The 21,109-nt window shown below is 40.0% G+C and overlaps 1 protein-coding gene across 3 annotated transcripts in view; it reads left to right on the top strand.

Moving 5' to 3' along the window:
- Nucleotides 1-21,109, top strand: part of SYT7 (synaptotagmin 7) — a 584,377-nt gene that overhangs the window by 392,489 nt on the left and 170,779 nt on the right. Inside the window, exons 4-5 of one of the 3 annotated variants that reach the window (XM_082269832.1) lie at nucleotides 14,857-14,988; nucleotides 15,575-15,793. The exons of 1 other annotated variant lie outside the window; for it this stretch is intronic. In XM_082269832.1, the coding sequence (XP_082125958.1) occupies nucleotides 14,857-14,988; nucleotides 15,575-15,793 (351 nt within the window). The remainder of the gene's footprint in view (nucleotides 1-14,856; nucleotides 14,989-15,574; nucleotides 15,794-21,109) is intronic. One more of the 3 variants, XM_082269833.1, reaches the window with a different exon arrangement.

The raw sequence follows: 21,109 nt of genomic DNA on the forward strand, positions 1-21,109 counted from the left end.
CTGCTGTATAATGATAGGATACATAAATGCCACTTTGATGTAATGTAATGAGTGAGTTTTCACAGCACGATCCAGCTGTGATGCTTTGAACCTCATGTTTCCAAATATAATATTGCAAGCACTGTAGTGTTTTCATTTTCCTTTCAATTGTACCCTGCATAGGAGACAAGGACTTCTATTGCTAAGCTCATAACTATATTTTTTATATTTACTGACCACAATATTGCCTGTATCGTCTCATATACAGTATTTCTAAATTTCTAACAGACATAGGAACAATGGGCACAAAAAAAAGAGACAATAACTGGGGCCCAATGACATAAGAACATGTGCTAGAACCCTTGTTAAAAAAAAAAAAAAAAAAAGAAAGCTTAATTCATTGTCACTTTTCTAGGGATAACTGCTTTTGGCCTTGGAGACAATCAAAGTGATTATGATGTAATATAACAGAGGCATTTGGATTTATAAGGAGGCTGTTAAATGCAAAAATGGTTGGCCATGTCAGTTCAGCAGATTTATTCTCCATTTGGATAGCCATAGATGTAACTGTCCCAACAGCCAGAAAACTGTTGTCAAATAATTATATATGGGCCTGTGAACTTACACTGCTGTAATAACTAGATGTGTGCAGTTCTAACAGTGTCAGTGATCATTTGTAAAAGGAAGAATATTTTGGTTGCCACTATATTTCTTAATCTCTCTTGACAGCACTCCTCTCCTCTCCATACATCATAGATTCCCTACTTCTCGGCTATGATCATTTATAAGTACAAAATTGCTACTTGAAGAATGAAAGTTTTTAGTTAGTACTTTTATAGAATTATAAGAACCTGTATAGTCACAAAAGGCAAACAAGAGTTGCAGCTCTGATGAAAACCCCACCAACATGGGGGTCCACAGACCACAGTGCTATAAATTGACACTTTAATCTTATTTTGTAAAATGGCTTATGCCCATATGACCTGGTTCATTAAAGCATATCTAAGGTCAACATTTAAAATCATTATATTACTTTCTACATTGTATTTCAATTATTTCTAACCTATTCCTATTATTCTGAATGATCTTGAAGTTTGTAAACTTACTTTGTGAAAATCGCCACACATTTACTTCCTTGAATTCAGTGACACATGTACATGATGCCCTGTGAATAGGCATTGCTGGGTCACACATTTCACAGAGCCTGTCTTCTGAACTACAGAGGAGATGAGGGGTTTCAGGAGACAGGGTCAATACAGGAAACCCAAACCCAACCAAAAAATAAGCAGCAGATAAAAAGCTGCAAAGCATACAGGGAATCCTGGAAGTTGTGGAAAGAGATAGCCAGCAGACAGACAGCACTCACAGCGTAAAAAGATATTTTTTTAAGTAGGCTTATATTGGATTGTGTCCATTGTGGCCTTTATAAAGTTTGTTAGGCTTTCTCAATTGAATTATCTGAATTATCTGAAAAATCTATTAAATAAATACAAAGAGAATCTGAGATAATAAGATATGTAAAAGTTTTTCTAGGGACAAGAGTTAGGGACCAAAATGAATTAAAGAAATAAGAAAAAGGTAGATGATTGTACCAACCCGTGTGCATCAAGAAATTGAAATACTGCTTCTGTGTGGACATAATCTTTAGGGGTTTCTGGATTAATATGTTTTTACTTTCCTGTATGCAGAACCATAGCTATAGTGTAAACCCAAAAATAAAAATGTAACAAATTGCAGCTAGCCAATCATTATATGGTGGTTGCATTCGTTTTCCTTCTTTCAGACTTAGAACATTTTTAGGAAGTACAGGAAATACCTGTTGATGTTTCCAAAAACACAGCATTCCCGTCTCTCTCTGTTAGCTAAAAAGAAAGCACAAACAATTTATTCCTCTTTTTAAACTGCTAGTCTCATCAATCCACCATGTAACAGAGATGAACAAAGACAGACATGTATAAAGTCCTTCTTGTATTACAACCATGGTTCCTTCCACAGATACCATAGAGAAATACAGTACGTAGACACAAAAGGGTTAATTTACTAAATCTGGAGAGAGCAAAATCTGGTACAGTTCTGCATGGTAGCCAATCAACTTCTAATTTCAGCTTGTTCAATTAGGCTTTGAAAAAAAACCTGCAAGCTGATTGGTTTCTTTGCAGAGCTGCATCAGATTTTGCACTCTCCAGTTTAAGTAAATCCACCCAAAGGGACAGGAATTGTGCTTCTTGCAGCATTACTGGGTAAAGAAAAGGAAAAAAAAAAATAAAAAAAAAATACTAATGTAGGACCTCATCTAAGGAGTGGTAAGCTGCAATTAAAGTGGAGTTCCACCCATTTTCGTAACTTTAGATCTATGTAATCCCCTTTAAAACGACTTTTACCAATGGAAACTTTTTTTTTTTTTTTTTTTGCTAGTAAATACCTTAATTTCTGCTTTATTCCTCCTCTCCTCACTTCCAGGTCCGATCGGCGATGACGTCATTCGGCGATTCGCAGTGTGTGCTGGGATGTATTCCATTCCAGAAATCTCGCAGTATTACCCAGGAGCTGGTCTGTACTGTGTGTATTCAGGCCGTGACCTGCCCCGCCTCTGCCCCGCCTCCTCTCAGTGAGTTGTACTGTATGCATTGTATTCAGGCCGTTCTCTGCCCCGCCTCCACCCAGCCTCCTCTCAGTGACTTGTACTGTATGCATTGTATTCAGGATGTGCTCTGCCCTGCCTCTGCCCCGCCTCCTCTCAGTGAGCTCAGTAAGGATATAATGCTTTCAGTCATCGCTCACTGAGAGGAGGCGGGGCAGAGAACGGCCTGAATACAATGCATACAGTACAACTCACTGAGAGGAGGCGGGGCAGAGGCGGGGCAGAGGCGGGGCAGGCACGGCTCAGTACAGCTCAGCTCCTGGGTAATACTGCAAGATTTCTGGAATGGAATACATCCCAGCACACACTGCGAATCGCCGAATGACGTCATCGCCGATCGGACCCGGAAGTGAGGAGAGGAGGAATAAAGCAGAAATTAAGGTATTTACTAGCAAAAAAAAAAAAGTTTCCATTGGTAAAAGCCGTTTTAAAGGGGATTACATACATCTACGTAATCCAACCTATTAAAAATGGGTGGAACTCATCATCATCAATCATTTGCATCTCTGCCTATAAAGATCTTCATTTTTGACCATATCCTATATCGATGAAGGAAGCTTTTGAATCTACTGCTAAGGATAACCAGTTGTAACACTAGCATCACAGAGACTTATGCCCCGTACACACGTGCAGATTATCTGCAGACTTTTGTCTGCAGACTTACCTTTTCTATGTAGTGCAAGGGCCTGCCGGATTGCATACAAATTGAAAGTGTTTAGGTTTGACCTCATATTATATGGTTTTGGTAAGTCTGCAGACAAAAGTCTGCAGATAATCTGCACGTGTGTATGGGGCATTAGTGGCAATTTTATACACTGATCAGCCATATCCACACACCAAAACCTGTTTATTCATGGACTCCACTAGATCTCTAAGGGTAATGCTATAGTATTTGACACCAAGCCTCAATTAGCAGATCCTGTAGATCCTGTAAGTTGTGAGGTGGGGCCTCCATTGATAAGATTTGTTTTCCCAGCACATCCCAGAGATGCTGAATTGGTGGTCAGGTGGCCAGGTCAACACCTCAAAATCGTTATGTGCCTCAAACCAATTTTGAATTCATCAGACTAGGCCACCTTCTTCTATTGCTTTGTGGTCTAGTTCTGATGCTCATGTGCCCATTGTAGGCAATTTTGGCTCTGGACACAGGTCAGCCTGGACACCATAGGGTTGATTTACTAAAGACAAATAGACTGTGCACTTCGCAAAGTACAGTTGCACTCTGCAAGAGCAGTTGCTCCAGGGCTTAGTAAATGAGCAGAAGCTCTGCTGATTTCCATCATTCAAACATGTGCAAGCAAAAATACAGATTTTTTTATTTTCTTTGCACGTGATTTGGTATTCTTTGCCAAATAAAGCTTTACCTCATTTACTAAGCTGTAGAGCAACTGCACTTGCAGAAGACAACAGACCCTTGCAAAGTGCACAGTCTATTTGCCTTTAGTAAATCAACCCCCCTGACTGGTCTGTGGCTACACAGCTCCATATGCAACAAACTGTGATGCATTGTGTGTTCTGACACCTTTCTATCGGAACTACACGGCCAGCCTTCACTTCCTATATGTGTCAGTGAGCCTTGGCAGCCCATGACCCTGTTGTCGGTTTGCCAGTTTTCCATCCTTGGACCATTTTTTGTTCTGACCACTGAAAAGCAGGAACATCCGATAATAGCTGTAGTTTTGCAGTTTGTTATGGCTCAATCGTCTTGCCATTACAATTTGGCCCTTGTCAAAGTTGTTCACATAAACATCAATTTCAGGGACAACATGTTTTCCTGCTGCCTTATATATCCCACCCACGTTCAGGTGCCATTGTAATGAGATAATCAATGTTATTTACTTTATGCGTATGCACTCTGGACGTTTTAAATTCCGCTTCTAGAGGCCCCTTGCGTGTTTTTTTTCTGTCTCAATGTTAGCCTGTGTGTCCATACACATATAGGGGTTCACAGGTGTTTAGAGGCAGAAAAAAAAACAAAAAAACACTGCCAGCGCATCTGTAAGCAGCAGCTTTTTTGTAGAGAAAATATCCACTGCGCCTAAACATGCACCATTAAAGCGCTAGGCGCATCAAGCACTTGGCCTTTTATTCATTTTAATGGCCAGACTAAATTAATATTCTGCCCAATTAAATAAATGACATGTTAAAAACGCATTTGCAAAAATGCGGCTTTAGGTGTGTTTTTGATGCTGCTTTTTCTCCTGCCAGGAGAAAGGTGTTTAGAAGAGCCCCAGTGTGCATGAGGCCATACCTATCAGTTGTCTGAATGCTATGGCTGATTGGTGTGTATACAAAGGTCACTTGCTTCACGTAAAATAAAGACCGTTTCAGATAAGCATTTTATCCTTATATTATTACACACCACTCGAATCAACATTTGCATTCCTGCTTTTCCCAGTATCATTTCTTTATTCTCTATTGTTTTTGATGCTCCCGAAGTTTTATTGACTTTTAATAATGAGGTCATCTTCGCTCCTCTAATGTATGTAGCCTCTGCGGCAACCATACACACTTCAAAGCCATCAGATCACATCAAACATACCGTATTTCTTTTCTATAGAACGAAAGGACTAAAGATCAGTAGGTAAAATATACATTTTTTGAAGTTGGAGCAAGGATGTGCCTTTTTACACTTGGAAACACACGATTGTCCTTCTGGAATTGTTTACCTACATTTTACTTAAGAACTCCGTACTCAGTAAACCTATAAAATACTTTTTCTTTTTCGTACATCACGGGACACAGAGCCATATTTATTACCATATGGGTTATACGCCACCTTCAGGTGAATGGACACTGGCAACCAATCAGAAAGGAAGTCCCCTTATATAACCCCTCCTAAACAGGAAGTACCTCAGTTTTTTCGCCAGTGCCTAAAAGGTGATGGTCAGGGTCGAGAGACTCTCCACACTTTTTTATGCTTTCTCAAGGAAGAAAAAAGAAGATTATGCTACATACCCAGATCAAAGATCTCTGAATGTAAGGAGTAAGCAAAGGATGATTTGAAAAGGATGGTACCTGATCCTCCGGAAGGCAGATACGATACAAGGTTTTGTCTGTAACGTTGTCCTTCTTAGGCACTGAAGCCTGGGATCCAGACTCTTGGTAAAACCAATCCCAAAGGCGCTCTAGCAGGGTGCTTTACAAGTCCAAGAGAGTGGCCCCTCAAAAACAAGGGGACCCAGTCCTTGAAGGTCAGCAAGTGACAAAGCTCATTGTGAAGGGTGAAGATTGGATTCTTGTTACAAGACAGAATCCTGTGGTGGGACTGGTAAGTTGACTTTAAAAAATATTTGTAAAAATATTTTTATGCACTGTTCCCTTAAAAGATAACAGATAGTGGGTGCCATGTGGTCTCTGCAAGAGTCAATGGGTGTATTAGCTATGTTAAAGCACACCTTGTTTGTGTAAACATATTTAGCTTTTTATTTGCAAAGCAGTGGGTGTATCAGTAGTGTCATACTACACCTTGTTTGTTTAAACATACAGTCAGGTCCATTAATATTGGTACATCGACACAAAGTTGGTACCTTAAGTTTGTCTTACCTAAGAGCAATGTCCACCCGAAAAAGCGCTGGGGGGAGGGCACAGTTGGAAGGGGCACTGTGATGCCACTGTCAGGCCTTGAAGGTCCTAGACATGCTTTCTCTGTGTCTACTCCTCCTGAAGAACCAGAGGCGATTAGCCATTCTGAGCTATTACGGTTGTCAGGCATAGTAGCTACTACTAGTGCTTCTGTCGCAAACCTAAGTCATCAAGGACGACTTTGCATCGGCTTTAGCCAGCCTTGAGGGTAAGATTGCTGGCATGATTGCAGCATCGCAAGGAGAGAGGAAACGTGATAGATTCCCCTCACCTGAACCACCACCTGAATCAGTTCAAGATTGGGCAGAGGATGTGGAAGAAACAGCTGTGGAGGACCCTATAGAAGGTCAAGCTGAATTCACTTCTGGGGAGTCAGGATCTGAGGAGTCATACTCGACCTCTCAAACCTAGAGATTGGTAATCCCGTCTCTCACTGAAACGGTCTGGTTTGGATACAAATTACTTCCCTTAGAGATGTCTGAAGTCTCTTTTTCCTCTCTAGGCTCATTGCGCCCTCCTCATAGTGCTCAGGCTTTTCCCTTACATCCACTCTTGGAGCAGGTAGTGTATGCTGATTGGGATCACCCGGATAGGTTTTTTGTTCCTCCTAAAAGGTTTTTACTATTGTATCCTATGTGAAAAATATACTAGTGGTATATCCCCCGCGCCAATGTGATCCATAAAAAACAAAATATATTAGAAATTGAATAGAATTAATGTAATATGCAGCTGCTAAGGGCAAATTATAAATAGATATGCATAGCCACAAAAATTAGGGGCTACCTACAGCGCTTGCTACGGATAAATTAATGTGAAAATTTCAGAAATACAAATGGTTAAAAATTCTTGTGAACAAGGGATTATGCAAAAAAAATAAATTAAATATAAAAAATATGTGCATCAAATAAATTGTGCAAATTATGCAGTGATAATTAACCACTTCTGGACCAGAAGGATTTGCCCCCTTAATGACCAGGCCCAATTTTGTGATTCGGCACTGCGTTATTTTAACGGACAATTGCACGGTCGTGCGACACTGTAACCAAACAAAATTTACGTCTTTTTTTTCCCCACAAATAGAGCTTTCTTTTGGTGGTATTTGATCACCTGTGCATTTTTAATTTCTTGGGTTATAAAAAAAAGCGACAATTTTGAAGAAAAAACAATATTTTTCACTTTCTGCTATATAACAAAAAAAAATGTAAAAATCAAAAATTTTTAACATTTTAGGCCAATTTGTTTTCTGCTACATATATTTGGTAAAAAAAATCGCAATAAGTGTATTTTGATTGGTTTGCGCAAACGTTATCGCGTCTACTATGTTAGGAACATAAGGCACGTACCAAGAATGGGTACCTATCCTGGCCCTGGTGGCCAATCAAGCGTTTTTTGGTCTTAATGCTATATGGCATCTAAGACCAACTATATTTGGTGAGTGACCCATCTACTACCTTCACATGGTGGAGAGTGATCGGTGCCATTTACATATCAATGCGGCATACCTGCATTGAGCATTTGCACTTTACCCCTATTCTGGCACAAGGAACATTCCTTTTGAACTGTGTTTCACAAAAAGTCACTTTATATTTATATGGACTATATAGAGCACTAATGATACACTAGCACCTTATATATATCTAATGCACATTATTTGAATTGATTTATTGTATGCACTTAGAGACATTGATTATTACTGCATAATTTGCACAATTTATTTGATGCACATATTTTTTATATTTAATTTATTTTTTTGCATAATCAATTGTTCACAAGAATTTTGAACCATTTGTATTTCTGAAATTTTCACATTAGTTTATCAGTAGCAAGTGCTGTAGGTAGCCCCTAGTTTTAGTGGCTATCCATATCTATTGTATCCTATGGAGGAAAACTACTATACCTACTGTGGATGTTGCCTTTTCTTCAGTTAACAAAAGTTTAACTTGTCCTGTGGATAATGCCCAGATTTTTAAAGATCCAGCTGATAAGAAGTTGGAATCTTTATTAAAAGCCTCCTTTGCTGTTGCAGGGTCTGCGATACAACCAGCAGTGGAAGCTATAGGAGTTTGTCAGTCTTTAAAAGACCGCATTAAGCGAGTGTCCAGGACGGTTCCTTCTCAAGGAGAGTCTGTGGAAGATTTGACAGATCTACCTTGCACTTTATGTTTTGCAGTGGATGCTCTTAAAGAATCTATACAGCAGATGTCACAGTTTGCTCTTTTAACAGTGCATATGCGCAGAATCCTTTTGCTAAAAAGCTGGTCTGCGGAATTACCATGTAAAACGTTGCTGGCTGGCTTTCCCTTTTATGGAGAATGCCTATTTGGCGATGATCTGGATAAGTATATCCAAAGTATTTGGGGGGGGGGGTGTTTTGCTACCTATTATTCCCAGCACTCACACTCCTGGTGCTTCTAATCCCAGGCAGTTGTGATGGTCCCAGCCATCTGATAGAACCAAGCCTTCAGGGCATGAGCAAAAGAAACCCTGGGCCCAGAGACCTACCAAGTCTATCCCTAAGCCTACCTTGTCAAGAGGTGCCCCCACTCAGTCGGTTGGGGGGGAAAGGTCTGTGTAGAAATAATTCAGGACAACTGGATTATTTCCACCATCTCGCATCCTCGGTTTGTAAAGTCAAACATACCTGCAGATCCTCTAAAAAGAAGATCTCTCTTTCTGGCTCTGGACCAGTTAAGGTCCTAAAGAGTGATTACAGAGGTTGCAGAGGATGAAAGATTCAGGGATTTTTACTCAAACCTTTTTATAGTCCCCAAGCCGAATGGAGATGTGAGACCTATTCTGGATCTCAAAGCTCTGAACCAGTTTCTGAACATTCGTACTTTCCGTATGGAGTCAATTCGTTCAGTCATGGCCTCCCTACAGAGAGAAGAATTTCTAGCATCCATAGACATCAAGGATGCATACCTTCACGTGCCTATATTTCAGATCCATCAAAGGTTTTTATGCTTTGCCATAGAAAACCGCAATTTTCAGTTTGTGGCCCTGCCCTTTGGATTGGCCAGGGCTCCAAGAGTGTTCACAAAGATCCTAGGTCCAGTATTGGCCGCTCTAAGGTCCCAAGGGATATCAGTGATAGGATATCTAGACGACCTATTACTAATAGATCGATTGGCTTCGGCTAGAAGCCGAAATGTTTTCCAAACAGTACAGTTCTTAGAATGTCTGGGTTGGATCCTGAACTTGGCAAAGTCAGTATTACAGCTGGTCCAGCGTCTGGAATATCTGGGTTTCCTTGTGGACACAATACAGGCAAAGATATTCTTGCCATCAGGAAAGGTTACAGACCTGAAGCATCTGGTTCGATCCTTCTTTACGTCATTGCATGAAGTTATTAGGGAAGATGGTGTCCACATTCGGAGCAATTCCCTATGCTCAATTCCATGCCAGACCCTTTTGAACAACACTCTGCCAGCATGGACCAGAACGGTCCAGTCTGTAGACTGGTGCATGTCTCTGGTACCAACATTACATCAGAGTCTAAGTTGGGGGTTGTTAACCAGAAATTTGGAAAAAGGGAAATCCTTTCTTCCAGTAGTCTCGGGAGCGGTTCTGGAGGAAGCCACTGTCAAAGGGAAGTGGTCATGGGTACAGAAAAGTCTCCCCATCAATATCTTGGAAATCTGAGCAGTCTGTCAGGCTTTAAAGTACTGGACGCCCAGACTTCGGAGTCACCCTGTCAGGGTACAATCACACAATGCCACAGCTGTGGGTTATATCAACCATCAGGGAGGCACCAAAAGTCAGTCAACCCAGAAAAAGGTGGATATCATCCTATCATGGGTAGAGAAGTTTTTTCCATGCCTATCAGCGGTTTTCACTCCAGCAATAGAAAACTGGCAGACAGACTTTCTGAGTTGTCAACAGATGTTTCCAGGGGAATGGTCCTTACACCCTGAGATCTTTGCCTCGATCTGCCAATGCTGGGGGGTCCCAGATGTAGATTTGGTGGCATCCAGGTTCAACAACAAGTTAAAGGTATATAAGATACTCACTGATCTGGCTGGAGGCCTCCATTTATTGAGAAATGGGAAAAAGAAATTGGAGTTGGCTTGGAAGACCAGGAAGAGAAAACCCTGCTGAGAGCTGTCCACTGTACTGCCAGAGACGTGAACACCATAGAGATGAATTAAAAATGCCTTGTGAGATTGTATATAATGCCAGCCATTGCACATAGATATCAACCAGAGAGATCAAAACTGTGTTGGAGGGGGTGTCAGGTTGAAGGTACAATGATGCATATTTGGTGGGAATGCCCTAAGATACGTATATTCCGGTTAAAAATACAAAATCTTATTAATCAGATCACAGGAAAAAAAAATGGTGATGACCCTTGGGTATGCCTATTTCATAGAGTAGATGGTCCCTTAAAGAAGTATAGAAATACAATAGTTCCAAATTTACTTAATGCTGCTAACGGAGCAATTCCAAAGAGATGGTTCGAATTAGAAGCTCCCACTACTGAGGAATGGTGTAAGAGAGTGGAATATTTAGTTTTGTAAAAGAACCAATGTTTTGTTTCTTTTTTATATATTAATTGTAATGTAAATCTGATTATAACAATAAAAAAAAAAAAAAAGTTAAAGAGATTTGTGTCCAAGACCAGGGATCCACTTGCAGTCGGAGTGGATGCTTTGGTGACTCCTTGGGAGGATTTTTCCCTGATCTATGCCTTTCCTTCGGTTCAGCTGCTGTCGTGTCTGTTATGTAGAATCCAGCTAGAGGGGAAACCGGTAATCCTGGTAGCTCGAGCATGGTCGAGGAGGGTTTGGTGTGCACAAATTCAAAAATTGGCAGTGACAAGGCCTTGGGTTCTCCAACCCTGCTTTACAGTCTCTAAATTTGATGGCTTGGCTATTGAAGCCTTAATTTTGAAGAAGTGGGGTATATCAGGCCTTGCAGTTTCTAGAAAACCAGTCTCTAGAAGCATTTAGTACAGAGTCTGGAAATCTTACATTACCTGGTGTGATGCCAGTATATTATCAGGAGAATTCTAGCCTTCCTTCAAGTAGGGGTAGATATGAAATTAAAGGTCAAATTTCAGCCTTGTCAGTTTTTTTCCAGAAACCGAATGCTTCGCATTCCTTGGTTTAAACCTTCTTCCAAGGGATGTTTACACATGCTTCCACCAGTGGAGCCACCATTGTGTCCTTGGGATCTAAATTTGGTGCTGGCAGTTTTACAGAAACAGCCGTTTGAGCCCATGGGGCATATTCCCCTGGTTCTTCTGACCAAAAAAAAAAAACTGGTCTTTATGATTGCGATAACTTCAGCCAAAAGAGTATCGGAACTAGCAGCTCTTTCTTGTAAAGAGCCATTCTTGATTTTACATCAAGATAGGGTGGATTTACGTCTACACCCAGTTTTTTTGCCCAAGGTGGTGTTCGCTTTTCACTTAAATCAGGACATTATACTGCCTTCCTTTTTTCCAGATCCTCAAAAAGAGGAGGAAAGGTTACTACATTTTCTTGATGTAGTACAGGCACTTAAGATTTATTTGGAAAGGTCGGCTCAAGTTCGTAAGATTGATCTTTTGTTCATGCTGCCAGAAGGGCCCAGGAAAGGGCAGGCAGCATCTAAGTCTATGATTTCTCATTGGATTTGCCAGGGTATTCTCCAGGTATGTGGTTTGAAAGGGAAGGTTCCACATTTTCCTGTGAAGGCACACTCTACCAGAAGAGTAGGTGCCTCTTGGGCAGTTCACCATCAAGCTTCTATGGCTCAGATTTGCAAAGCCGCGACTTGGTCATCAGTGCATACGTTCACTCATTTCTATTGAGTGGATATTAGGACCCAGGAGGAGTCTGCATTTGGCCGCAGTGTTCTGCAGGCAACTGTGTAGATCTTTTGTGGTCTGATGGCGGTATTTGTGGTGTCCCCCTCCCCGCATAGGCATTGCTATGGGATGTCCCTTATGGTAAGGAATATGGCTCTGTGTCCCGTTATGTACGAAAAATAAATATGGATTTTTTTACTACAGCTTACCTGTAAAATCCACTTCTTGCAGTACATCACGGGACACAGAGGTCCCTCCCCTGTTGTATGGGGCCTTTTTATTGCTTGCTACAAAACCAAGGTACTTCCTGTGTAGGAGGAATTTAAAAGTCTGACTTTCTGTCTGATTGGCTGCCAGTGTTCATTCACCTGAAGGTGGCATATAACCCATATGGTAATGAACATGGCTCCATGTCCCATGATGTACTCCAAGAAATGGATTTTGTAGGTAAGCTGTAGTAAAAAATCTATATATTTTTCAGTTTAGAAGGCCTAAGCATAGTACTAGTAAATAGGAAAAATAAGACTGCATTTTAATAGAAGTCAGTAATAACAAGTCATTGCATGTATAACATGGAGCAAAACTGCTGGACAGACATACTTTTTTTTAAGTATATTTAGAAAGACTTGACTCAGACTTGGAAAAATTAATTTTCCAGCGACCTTCTTCCTTTAAATCTCTAACTACAAACTGCTGAAAATCAGAATAAGTTTATTTTTTATCTTGACTGTGGCACTGTGTTTTATATGATATGATATAAGACATGCTAGAACATGGTTGGATTAAAAAATTAGAGAACAAAGTATGTGCAATACATTAAATATCTGACTTAAAAACAAATTCACAATTTCATAAAAACATAAATTCTTCTATTATTAATTGAATGTAAAAAAAAAATCAGCAAACCTTATCAGACATGTATACAATAGGATACTATTATACTATATCATATAGTTTGTTCAGTAGGAGGATGAAGCTTCTATACTTTGCCACTGAATGCATCCCATGCAAAAAATTAAACCTGCAAAACTTTATTTGTGAAACTGTTACCATAAACTAGATAACCCTTTATGCCTCAATGTCAATTCTTTCACGTTTTGCTTCTGCTATGATCACTGCACTCTAGGTTAAATATTCCCACCATACACCACAGAGATATTGGACTTAGTTAGTGTGCCTATGAGTCAAATGCAGCAGTTAGTTATTTGACATCAAATTAGACTTTGGATGAACAGCTTTGAACAATGCAACATCTATCATCTTTAATCTGTGTTCCAAATTTGCCAAACCCCACCCATCAATTGTTATGTTTGTGCGATCTAAACTCAATTTCACTAAGCCAATCCTTTTCATTGCCTCAAACAATTGTGAATGAGCTATTTTTTGTGAACTGTATTAATACAGACACTAGTCCAGCATTCTGTACACCAATTACACATAGTACCGTTTAAAGACCTCTTTCTGACAATTTGCCAGTTGTGAAAATTCCCCAAACTACCACTATCTTTTGTTCAATATGATGAAGCAGATGTTGCTATACTTTGCCACTAAATGTATCCCATGCGAAAGATTAAAACTGCAAATATTTCTTTGTACAATTGTTCCAACCATATGGTACACGTGAATCATACAGAAAGGCTGTCATTTGATCACTGTAAAATAATAAACCATGTTCACGGCATAATCCAAAAGCAATGTATGATCTGGCAACAGGAAAGACATGTCCCCATATTAAAACTGACCACACCTCCGCAAATAAGCTTCAGTGTGTACCTGGACGTCACAAAGCCGGGAGACAGTAAATATTTCTCCGATAGCGTGTTATCTCTTGGCGCTTGTTCCTGCTTTTCTCAAACTTGATTAATCGCGTGCCTGTTGTATAAATAACAAAGACATCATTGTTTCCTCATCAATGAACTGAATGTAGCTAACCACAAACAAGTAATCACAGAGGAGCCACAATAAAGAGGAAAATTAAAAAGAAGGACAAATGCAACCAGGCAGAGTTTGATACTATCACACCCAAATCATCTTGTAACACATTAGTCTCTGTGGGTTAAAATCACAGTGTAACACTTGTCTTTTCTGTTAAGTCCTCTGGGTTGAGGGATTTCTAACAACAATCCCTGAGATTACAGGATTTAGCGCTGTATTTAAACAGGCAATTTGATGCGGAACACAGGGCGAATAACTAGCCGCTTTAGAAATAATTTTCCTGACCAGCCATAATTAAAACACATTCTGTTTCTAGAGCATAAGCAAATCCATTAAATGGTTAGGCTGAGCGAGGACTTAATAATGAGCAAAAAGGTCAGCTCTTGGCCATCATTTATTTGCAGTATACCTGACTCAGGCTTCTTATTTATAAAGAGGAGAGGAGACTCTGGCATACATAACGCCCTCCATTGTTGGCGTAAATATTCTTATCAGTACCCAAGCCCTCTTAATTAAAAGCACCTCTCATCAGCTTTTGAGTGCCGTGACTGTGGCACACACAGAGGGTAATTAATTTGGGTTCATGAAAAGTGAAACGGGAAAACCAAAAGGAGTGGGAAGAGGTGACACTTCTCTGTGACATAATCAATGCTTTCTTTTTCCCTCCCTCTCTTTCAGCTCTCTGGATCTGTGTGCTGCCAACTCAACCTTACTATAATAAACTCTTGCCTCCCTCCTCTCCTCCAGAGAACCTGGATCGGTTAATTAACAGACAATCGCCTTTCTCCTCTTCTCAATGTTTTTCCCTACACTTGCAGGCCACTATGTGACATTAACTCCCTTCCTCCTCGTTCGCTCCATCCCAGGGATTCAGGCTTTTTCTAGTATTTCTTTTTTTGTTTTTTCTCTTTTTCTGCCGATCTAGTGATCTAGACAAAGACTTTTGGAATAACAATGAGAGCACAGCCCACCAGAAATGGAGCTCTTACCCTCCAAAGGAGTTTATCCTAAACATTTCACCTTACGCCCCCTATGGTGACCCAAGGCTGGCCCTCAAGTGAGTCTTTCTATGGTCGTTTGTAGTGAGTATGTACAACTTCCCAACTCCTCTCACACGCCTCCTCCCACCTGCTCCTCTAACCCTCGCTCCACTTCACCCCCATGGGCGGATAAGCCATGGAGACGAGCAACCCCTCCTAGCTTCCACTAACGGACGCGCCTCTATTTCTAGCCTCCCCCAGCCTTTCCTCCCTCTCCATTTTAAGGCCAGGAAGGGTTGCCCGTTATAACAGCGTGTGCTCTACATCCGCACTGTGTGGTCTGATTCACTAACACGCCTCTTTCTTCCTGTGGCTGGCTAGCTGTCTGGTGCCTTTCCTGACAGATTTTCTCCATGTTAACCCTATGTTGTTTCTTGAGATGTGGAACTTTTTACCGTCATCATTCCCGGGCTGCCGTCTTCCTCCCTCTTCTAACAAGAGATGCTTTGGGTTATTTTTATACTTGTTGTCTTTTGATTTGCAGTGCTGATCTCTTTCTTTTTTCTCTTTCTTTCTGGTGTCTTTGTGTCTGTTTCTTCACTCCACTTTGTGTTTGTGTCTTCACATTTGCTTGTCCTTTCTTTGCACGTGGGCACATTACAGTGGCACAGTGTTGTCTGGTAGTAAGTCAGCTGCATGTGGAACTTCTGGGTTACTGGACAAAGATGGCCGACTGGGAGACAAGCAGTTTCGCAGTGAAAGCATGAAGATAAGCACGTCTTCCCAAAGCCATCATAGTGAACCAGGTCTTGGCAAACCAGGGAGAGGCCGATGGCACACAGTTCAGAGCCACTTGGCGTCCGGGAATCTCAGTCGAACCAAGTGAGTGTCTTATAACTTTAAATATGAGTACATGACAGCCATTGAAAAAAACTCTTTAGCTATTTAGCTTTGACTAAGCAAAACTTGGTAAAGGAGCTCTAACCACACAGGGAAACCAGATGCACCTCATCTAGGCTCTGGCTAAAGACTTCAATGTGCTCAACTTCAATATAAGTCCAATGTATAGAAAACAATAGATTACAGCCAGGCCCAGATATCAGAAGGCTTTTTATTCAAATCTTTGGCAGAAGAGAGAAGTAAACTAAGGAGTGCCTTAATGCAGTTCACACATTAGTACTTATTTATATAGCCTCATTAATGAGTACTGATGTGCGAAATGCACCAAGGTATTTTGTGGTTTTCTGCCAATGATTTAACGTAAAAGCTTGCTGATATCTGGGCCTTTCCGATAATTTTCTATACACATTGTTTTACATCTACTCTACTCTAATCATTTTTCTGTTACCTGGTGAAACAAGAAAGGATTCAGGCAAAATTACCTTTGTTGTTATTTTTTTGTTAACAAATAAACTGCATTGTTCTTTATTAAAGTTCAATTCATTTAAGGTAAAACTCTGGCCAAAATGTATAATCTTCCCAAGGGGACACAGACAGCAATAATCTCAAAAAGGTCCCCACTAATTTGATACTATTCATTTCCTATCCAAGTGAGCCCAAAGGAAGTAAGGGTGGAATTTACCCATTGGTAACAGATCACAATAAAAACCTGATTGTGGAGGTGGGTAAGGCATGCTGTGCATAAATATAAAGTCTTTGAAACTCCAGCCAGTTCAAAAGAAATATGTATTTTATTAGTGTATGACCTAAAACATAACTATAATGTTTGTCTATTGGGGATTCCTCTTTTTCAGAGCTTTGGTAATGTTAAATCTGTTGATCGCAGGCACTCATGTTCAATACAAGTTCTAACATGGTAATGGTGTTATGGAGTGTCTGATGTGCCTAATATATTTGTACACAAACTGCAGTGCCCATTACCAGCAGATCTAACACTACCAAATCCTTAAAAAAGGCAGAGCCAACCTCCCCAAAAGCTTGCTGGCTATATTTTATGTTATACAATGATAAAGCGTTTCCAAGATTTCTCTCTTCACACACAGTGCTCCTTACCCAACTCTATAATCTTCACATGACTGAATGGACTTGCTCAGAGGACCCTCCACAAGTCTAGCCACCACAAACTTACTCATCATCACCAAGGTCTAGCTGGCGGTGGTATATGTCCCACATAAACTACAAAGCTCATAATAATAACCTGACAGAGATACCAACTTTCCTAAACTAGAGATGTGGCTGGAGTTTCACTTTAAAGGAAATCAGTTGTGTATTTTTAGTGAGTGATCAGCATCTATGAATCTTGGACACCCAACATTAGATGTGATTCATTTTTACAATGCAAATATCCTGCACACTAGTATTGATTGGTATTGCAGAGTGTCTATTCTTCCTCTGTTTCCTTCCTTCACACAGCTAACGCAACCTCATTGCTTATGGATAGTGGCAGGGGAGGGGCAAACAAGAATGCTATGCAGGCACCTGATGTGCTTCTTATCAACCAATGGCGTCATCTGTTGTTAGGACATTGGTGTCTGGCCTAAACTGTGCCCAGGGGTGTAATGCTGCGCAATAAAAACCTGTGGCTTTATGTAACAAAAAAAGGCAGGCTTAATCCACCTGTCAGCTTGACAATTTTTGGGCATTTTGCCATTCCACCCTGGTTGAAAAAGTTTGCTCAAAATAATATTTTCAGTTTACATTTTATCGCATGGGTCAGGTTTATTTACTGCAAGCGTTTTTGTTTTTTTTTATTAAGTTGTTGAATTTTTCAGGCTATGTGTGTAATAGTTAAAAAAAATTATCAAAATTACTTTTCATTCATTATTCTAGTTTGTAATATTGTTACCTACTGATTTTGTTTTACTTATTGGTACATTCTGTGAGGTGTCTATATGAAGGTGAGAAAGGGTAGCTACTTAAGGTTTGCTATGCAGGAGATATTTTATGCAAGAATAAAAAATATTGATCCATTACCACTGATACAGTTTTTTGGCATGATCAGTCATATTTTCAATATTAATGCCAAAATGTCATGATTTCTGCCAGGGTATGCAAACCTTTGAGCACAACTGTACATATATAGTGTATGTTGCTCAACCAGGTTTAATACGGAATAAACGGGAACAATAATGCATTTTAAGTAAGTATATTGTAACACTCCACATAAAAGTAATTTTAAATATACTAGCTGTTACTTTCTCAAGATGACAGAAAAGGACTCCTGAGATATGTTTAGCTAGCCTCATACTCTCTTCTTTTAAAGTAGCTTGAACATCATACAGATACACTTGCATTGAAAGAGAGATTGAGACAGTAAAACAGTCCCTGGGCAGTCCTAAGCTGGAAGCAAAGCCTGCAAAAATTGCTGCTCCCAACTACGGGTGATTACTAACTATAGATAACAAACAACATGTGGACACACTTTAATTGAAAGAAATACTTAAAGTGGAAGATAACTTCCATCACTGACCTTTACCTATAGATAAGCCTATAATAAGGCTTACCTATAGGTAGTGTAAAAATCTCCTAAATGTGCACTGTTTAGGACATATTTACTATACATGCAGCCAGTGACATCACTGGCGCAAGCACTCTGAAGCCATGTGCCGTAAATAGCGGCTCCCACATGCATGCACGGGAGTGACATCGTCGCAGCTCCAGCCAGTCACAGAGGCAGAGTCCGCAAACTCGGAAGCAAGACGGGTGAAGATGGAAACAGCCTCCAGCTCTGACATCTCAGCGCGGGAGGGCTTTGTTTTAAGGTAAGTTTAACATTATGGCTTTACCTTGCAGGGTAAAAAAAAAAAAAAAGTCCAGCGGTTTACAGCCGCTTTAAATAATATAGTGGTCATATTACCTATAGACCACTCTGGGTCCTCCAGATTTCAGGGTTGAGGGTCTAGTCCTACCCAGGTATGCCTCTTTGGACTCACTATTGGCCTATAGGTGTGAGAAACAGTCACACTAATCAGTAGTGGAGGGGGTAAAGAGCCAGGTTTTCAACCAGAAAAGCTTCTTAATGCATATAAAATACAGTATCCCAAGATTTGGTGGACTTGGAGTGCTTTATATGAAATATGTTCAAGATTATACAAATTTTCCTAGTAGCTGTTTCTTATTACAACACAGCCAAAGCAGCCAGACCCCCCAACCTAGAACTCAAAAACTAGGAAGTGACTGAACGTAGAAAAAGTAAGAGACAGACAGAAACAGCAACAGGCCTGCAATAAGGTTTGTTAACATTTTTGAAATGTATATAACAGACACAGAAAGGATTGTTCTCTGCCAATAAATGGGGAGTTCCATTTTAAACCTGGCCACTGACTGTCATTCAGCCTAGCCATTTTAAGCTGGATCACATGGCATTTTCGCGCATGTAAAAGCACCGGGCAGATACTTGAGGGAAATATGGATCTGACGGGTTCAAAAAACTTGCTGCCATTGCAAATTATTCCCTTCCCGCCTTTGCCTCCAAAGCATATTAATGCATTTTTCAGTTGAATAAGACATGTATATTTATTAATAAAATTAGCCAGAAACCATCATCTGAGGCCTTCGTTTAGAGCTGGAGGGAATAATGGAATAGACGTTTTGCCCATAGGTTCCAGGTATGAGTTTTTTAACCCACAACAGAAATTTGATATATACTTAGGCAGCTTTGACAACAGTTGGCTATAGTTTTCTTTCCTTCAAGTTTGTATTCATACCCTACATAGTTAGGTGTTGTGTATATATTGATACAAAATGGAACTTACTTCTTGGGCCTCACGTACACTGCTGCTAATATTGTATATATATATGGTCTTTAAAAAGGCCAAATACAGCGCTTGCTAAATTCTATGGATGCTTGTATCTGTATTACCCTCTAATTAGGTAAGTTTCTTATCAGTGTAAAGGATCTTTCAACAAATAAACATCAAAACTCAAAGTAAATAATTGTGTAAATTAGTGCTTGGTGTATGGTCATATAATTATACAAACAAATCCTGTTATAAGTGAAAAATAAATCAAATCACTAAAAATTGTAAATGCATAAATAGTCAAGAAAATTAAGTCCACAATCATAAAATAGCAAAAAAATTGTCCCAAATATATAAAGTGATCCAGTGCTCAAAATCGATAGTGCTGTCCTTAGTGACAAGTAGATCTTCACATTCAAAAGTGCAAGTGCTCTAACGTGTTTTGCCATGATATCAAATCACTGGTGATTAAGTGAAATTAATCACTTACCAGATTAGGTGGGTTCTATGTACCGTATGGTACTAGAACCAATCTCGCTTAAATAGCCCCCTGGTCTCGATCGGTTTCCCCTTTGCTCGATCCGCTGAACTGCTGAAGGTTCCTTCAGATCCCAGGGTACTCGATCGGTGGTGGTGTATATAGGAGATAAAAAAGGCTCCAGATAGTGTAATAGGCTTAAGAAGGACCTTTATTTCCCATTAAACGGGTAAAACAAGTTTAAAATCTTTAAAATATCACTGGTGGTCTAGCGGTGCGGGCTCTTCGTCCTCCTTACAGAGCGACGGGGCTCAACCTCAACGTGACATAATGACGCTGTGCGGTCCAAACTGACGCGTTTCGTCACTTCCGGTGACGTCTTCAGAGTTTAGGAGCAGTTAGGCGTTTTTTTTTTCAGCAGCCCCTGAACTCTCCTCTATGCTATCTTATCTGTCCATATACACTGAGACGTTTATAGTCGTTTGGAAGCAGTTGAGTTTAGTGGCATTTTTTTTAAAGCAAAAAAATGAATTCATATGGAAGCTTATTGGCATTTTAAATGCCAAATGCTTTTAACAGCGTTCAAACGTCTCTAAACGCGGTAACTCGCATTTATAAGCATTTCGTTTATAGGTGTTTTCAAAGGGGATACATTTCGGACCATTTTACAATGTAAAAACGCTTACGCCACTAGACGCGCATAAACGCAGCATGTAAATGTGGCAAAACTGACATTTTTAATCGTCGGTTACTAGCTGTCAAGTTCCAGCATTCAGGAGAGGTTTTCAAAGGTCCCGTGTACATGAAGCCTTACTGCTAATCTCTAAGTCAAGGAGAACCTAAGGACTTAAAATACATTTAAATACACTAATAAAATGCACATTAGTTAAATGTTTTTTGGAAAGCAGAGAGAAGATAAAAAAAGCCAAATCAATGTGATTTGTTATGCTACCAAGAGATCTTAAAAGTACACCCAGATCTTAATTACATTTTTGTGAAAAGTGCCTCAAATGCAATTCC

The sequence above is a fragment of the Pelophylax lessonae genome, assembly GCF_965119305.1.
Source record: "Pelophylax lessonae genome assembly, chromosome: 10".
In the NCBI taxonomy this organism is placed as follows: Eukaryota; Metazoa; Chordata; class Amphibia; order Anura; family Ranidae; genus Pelophylax; species Pelophylax lessonae.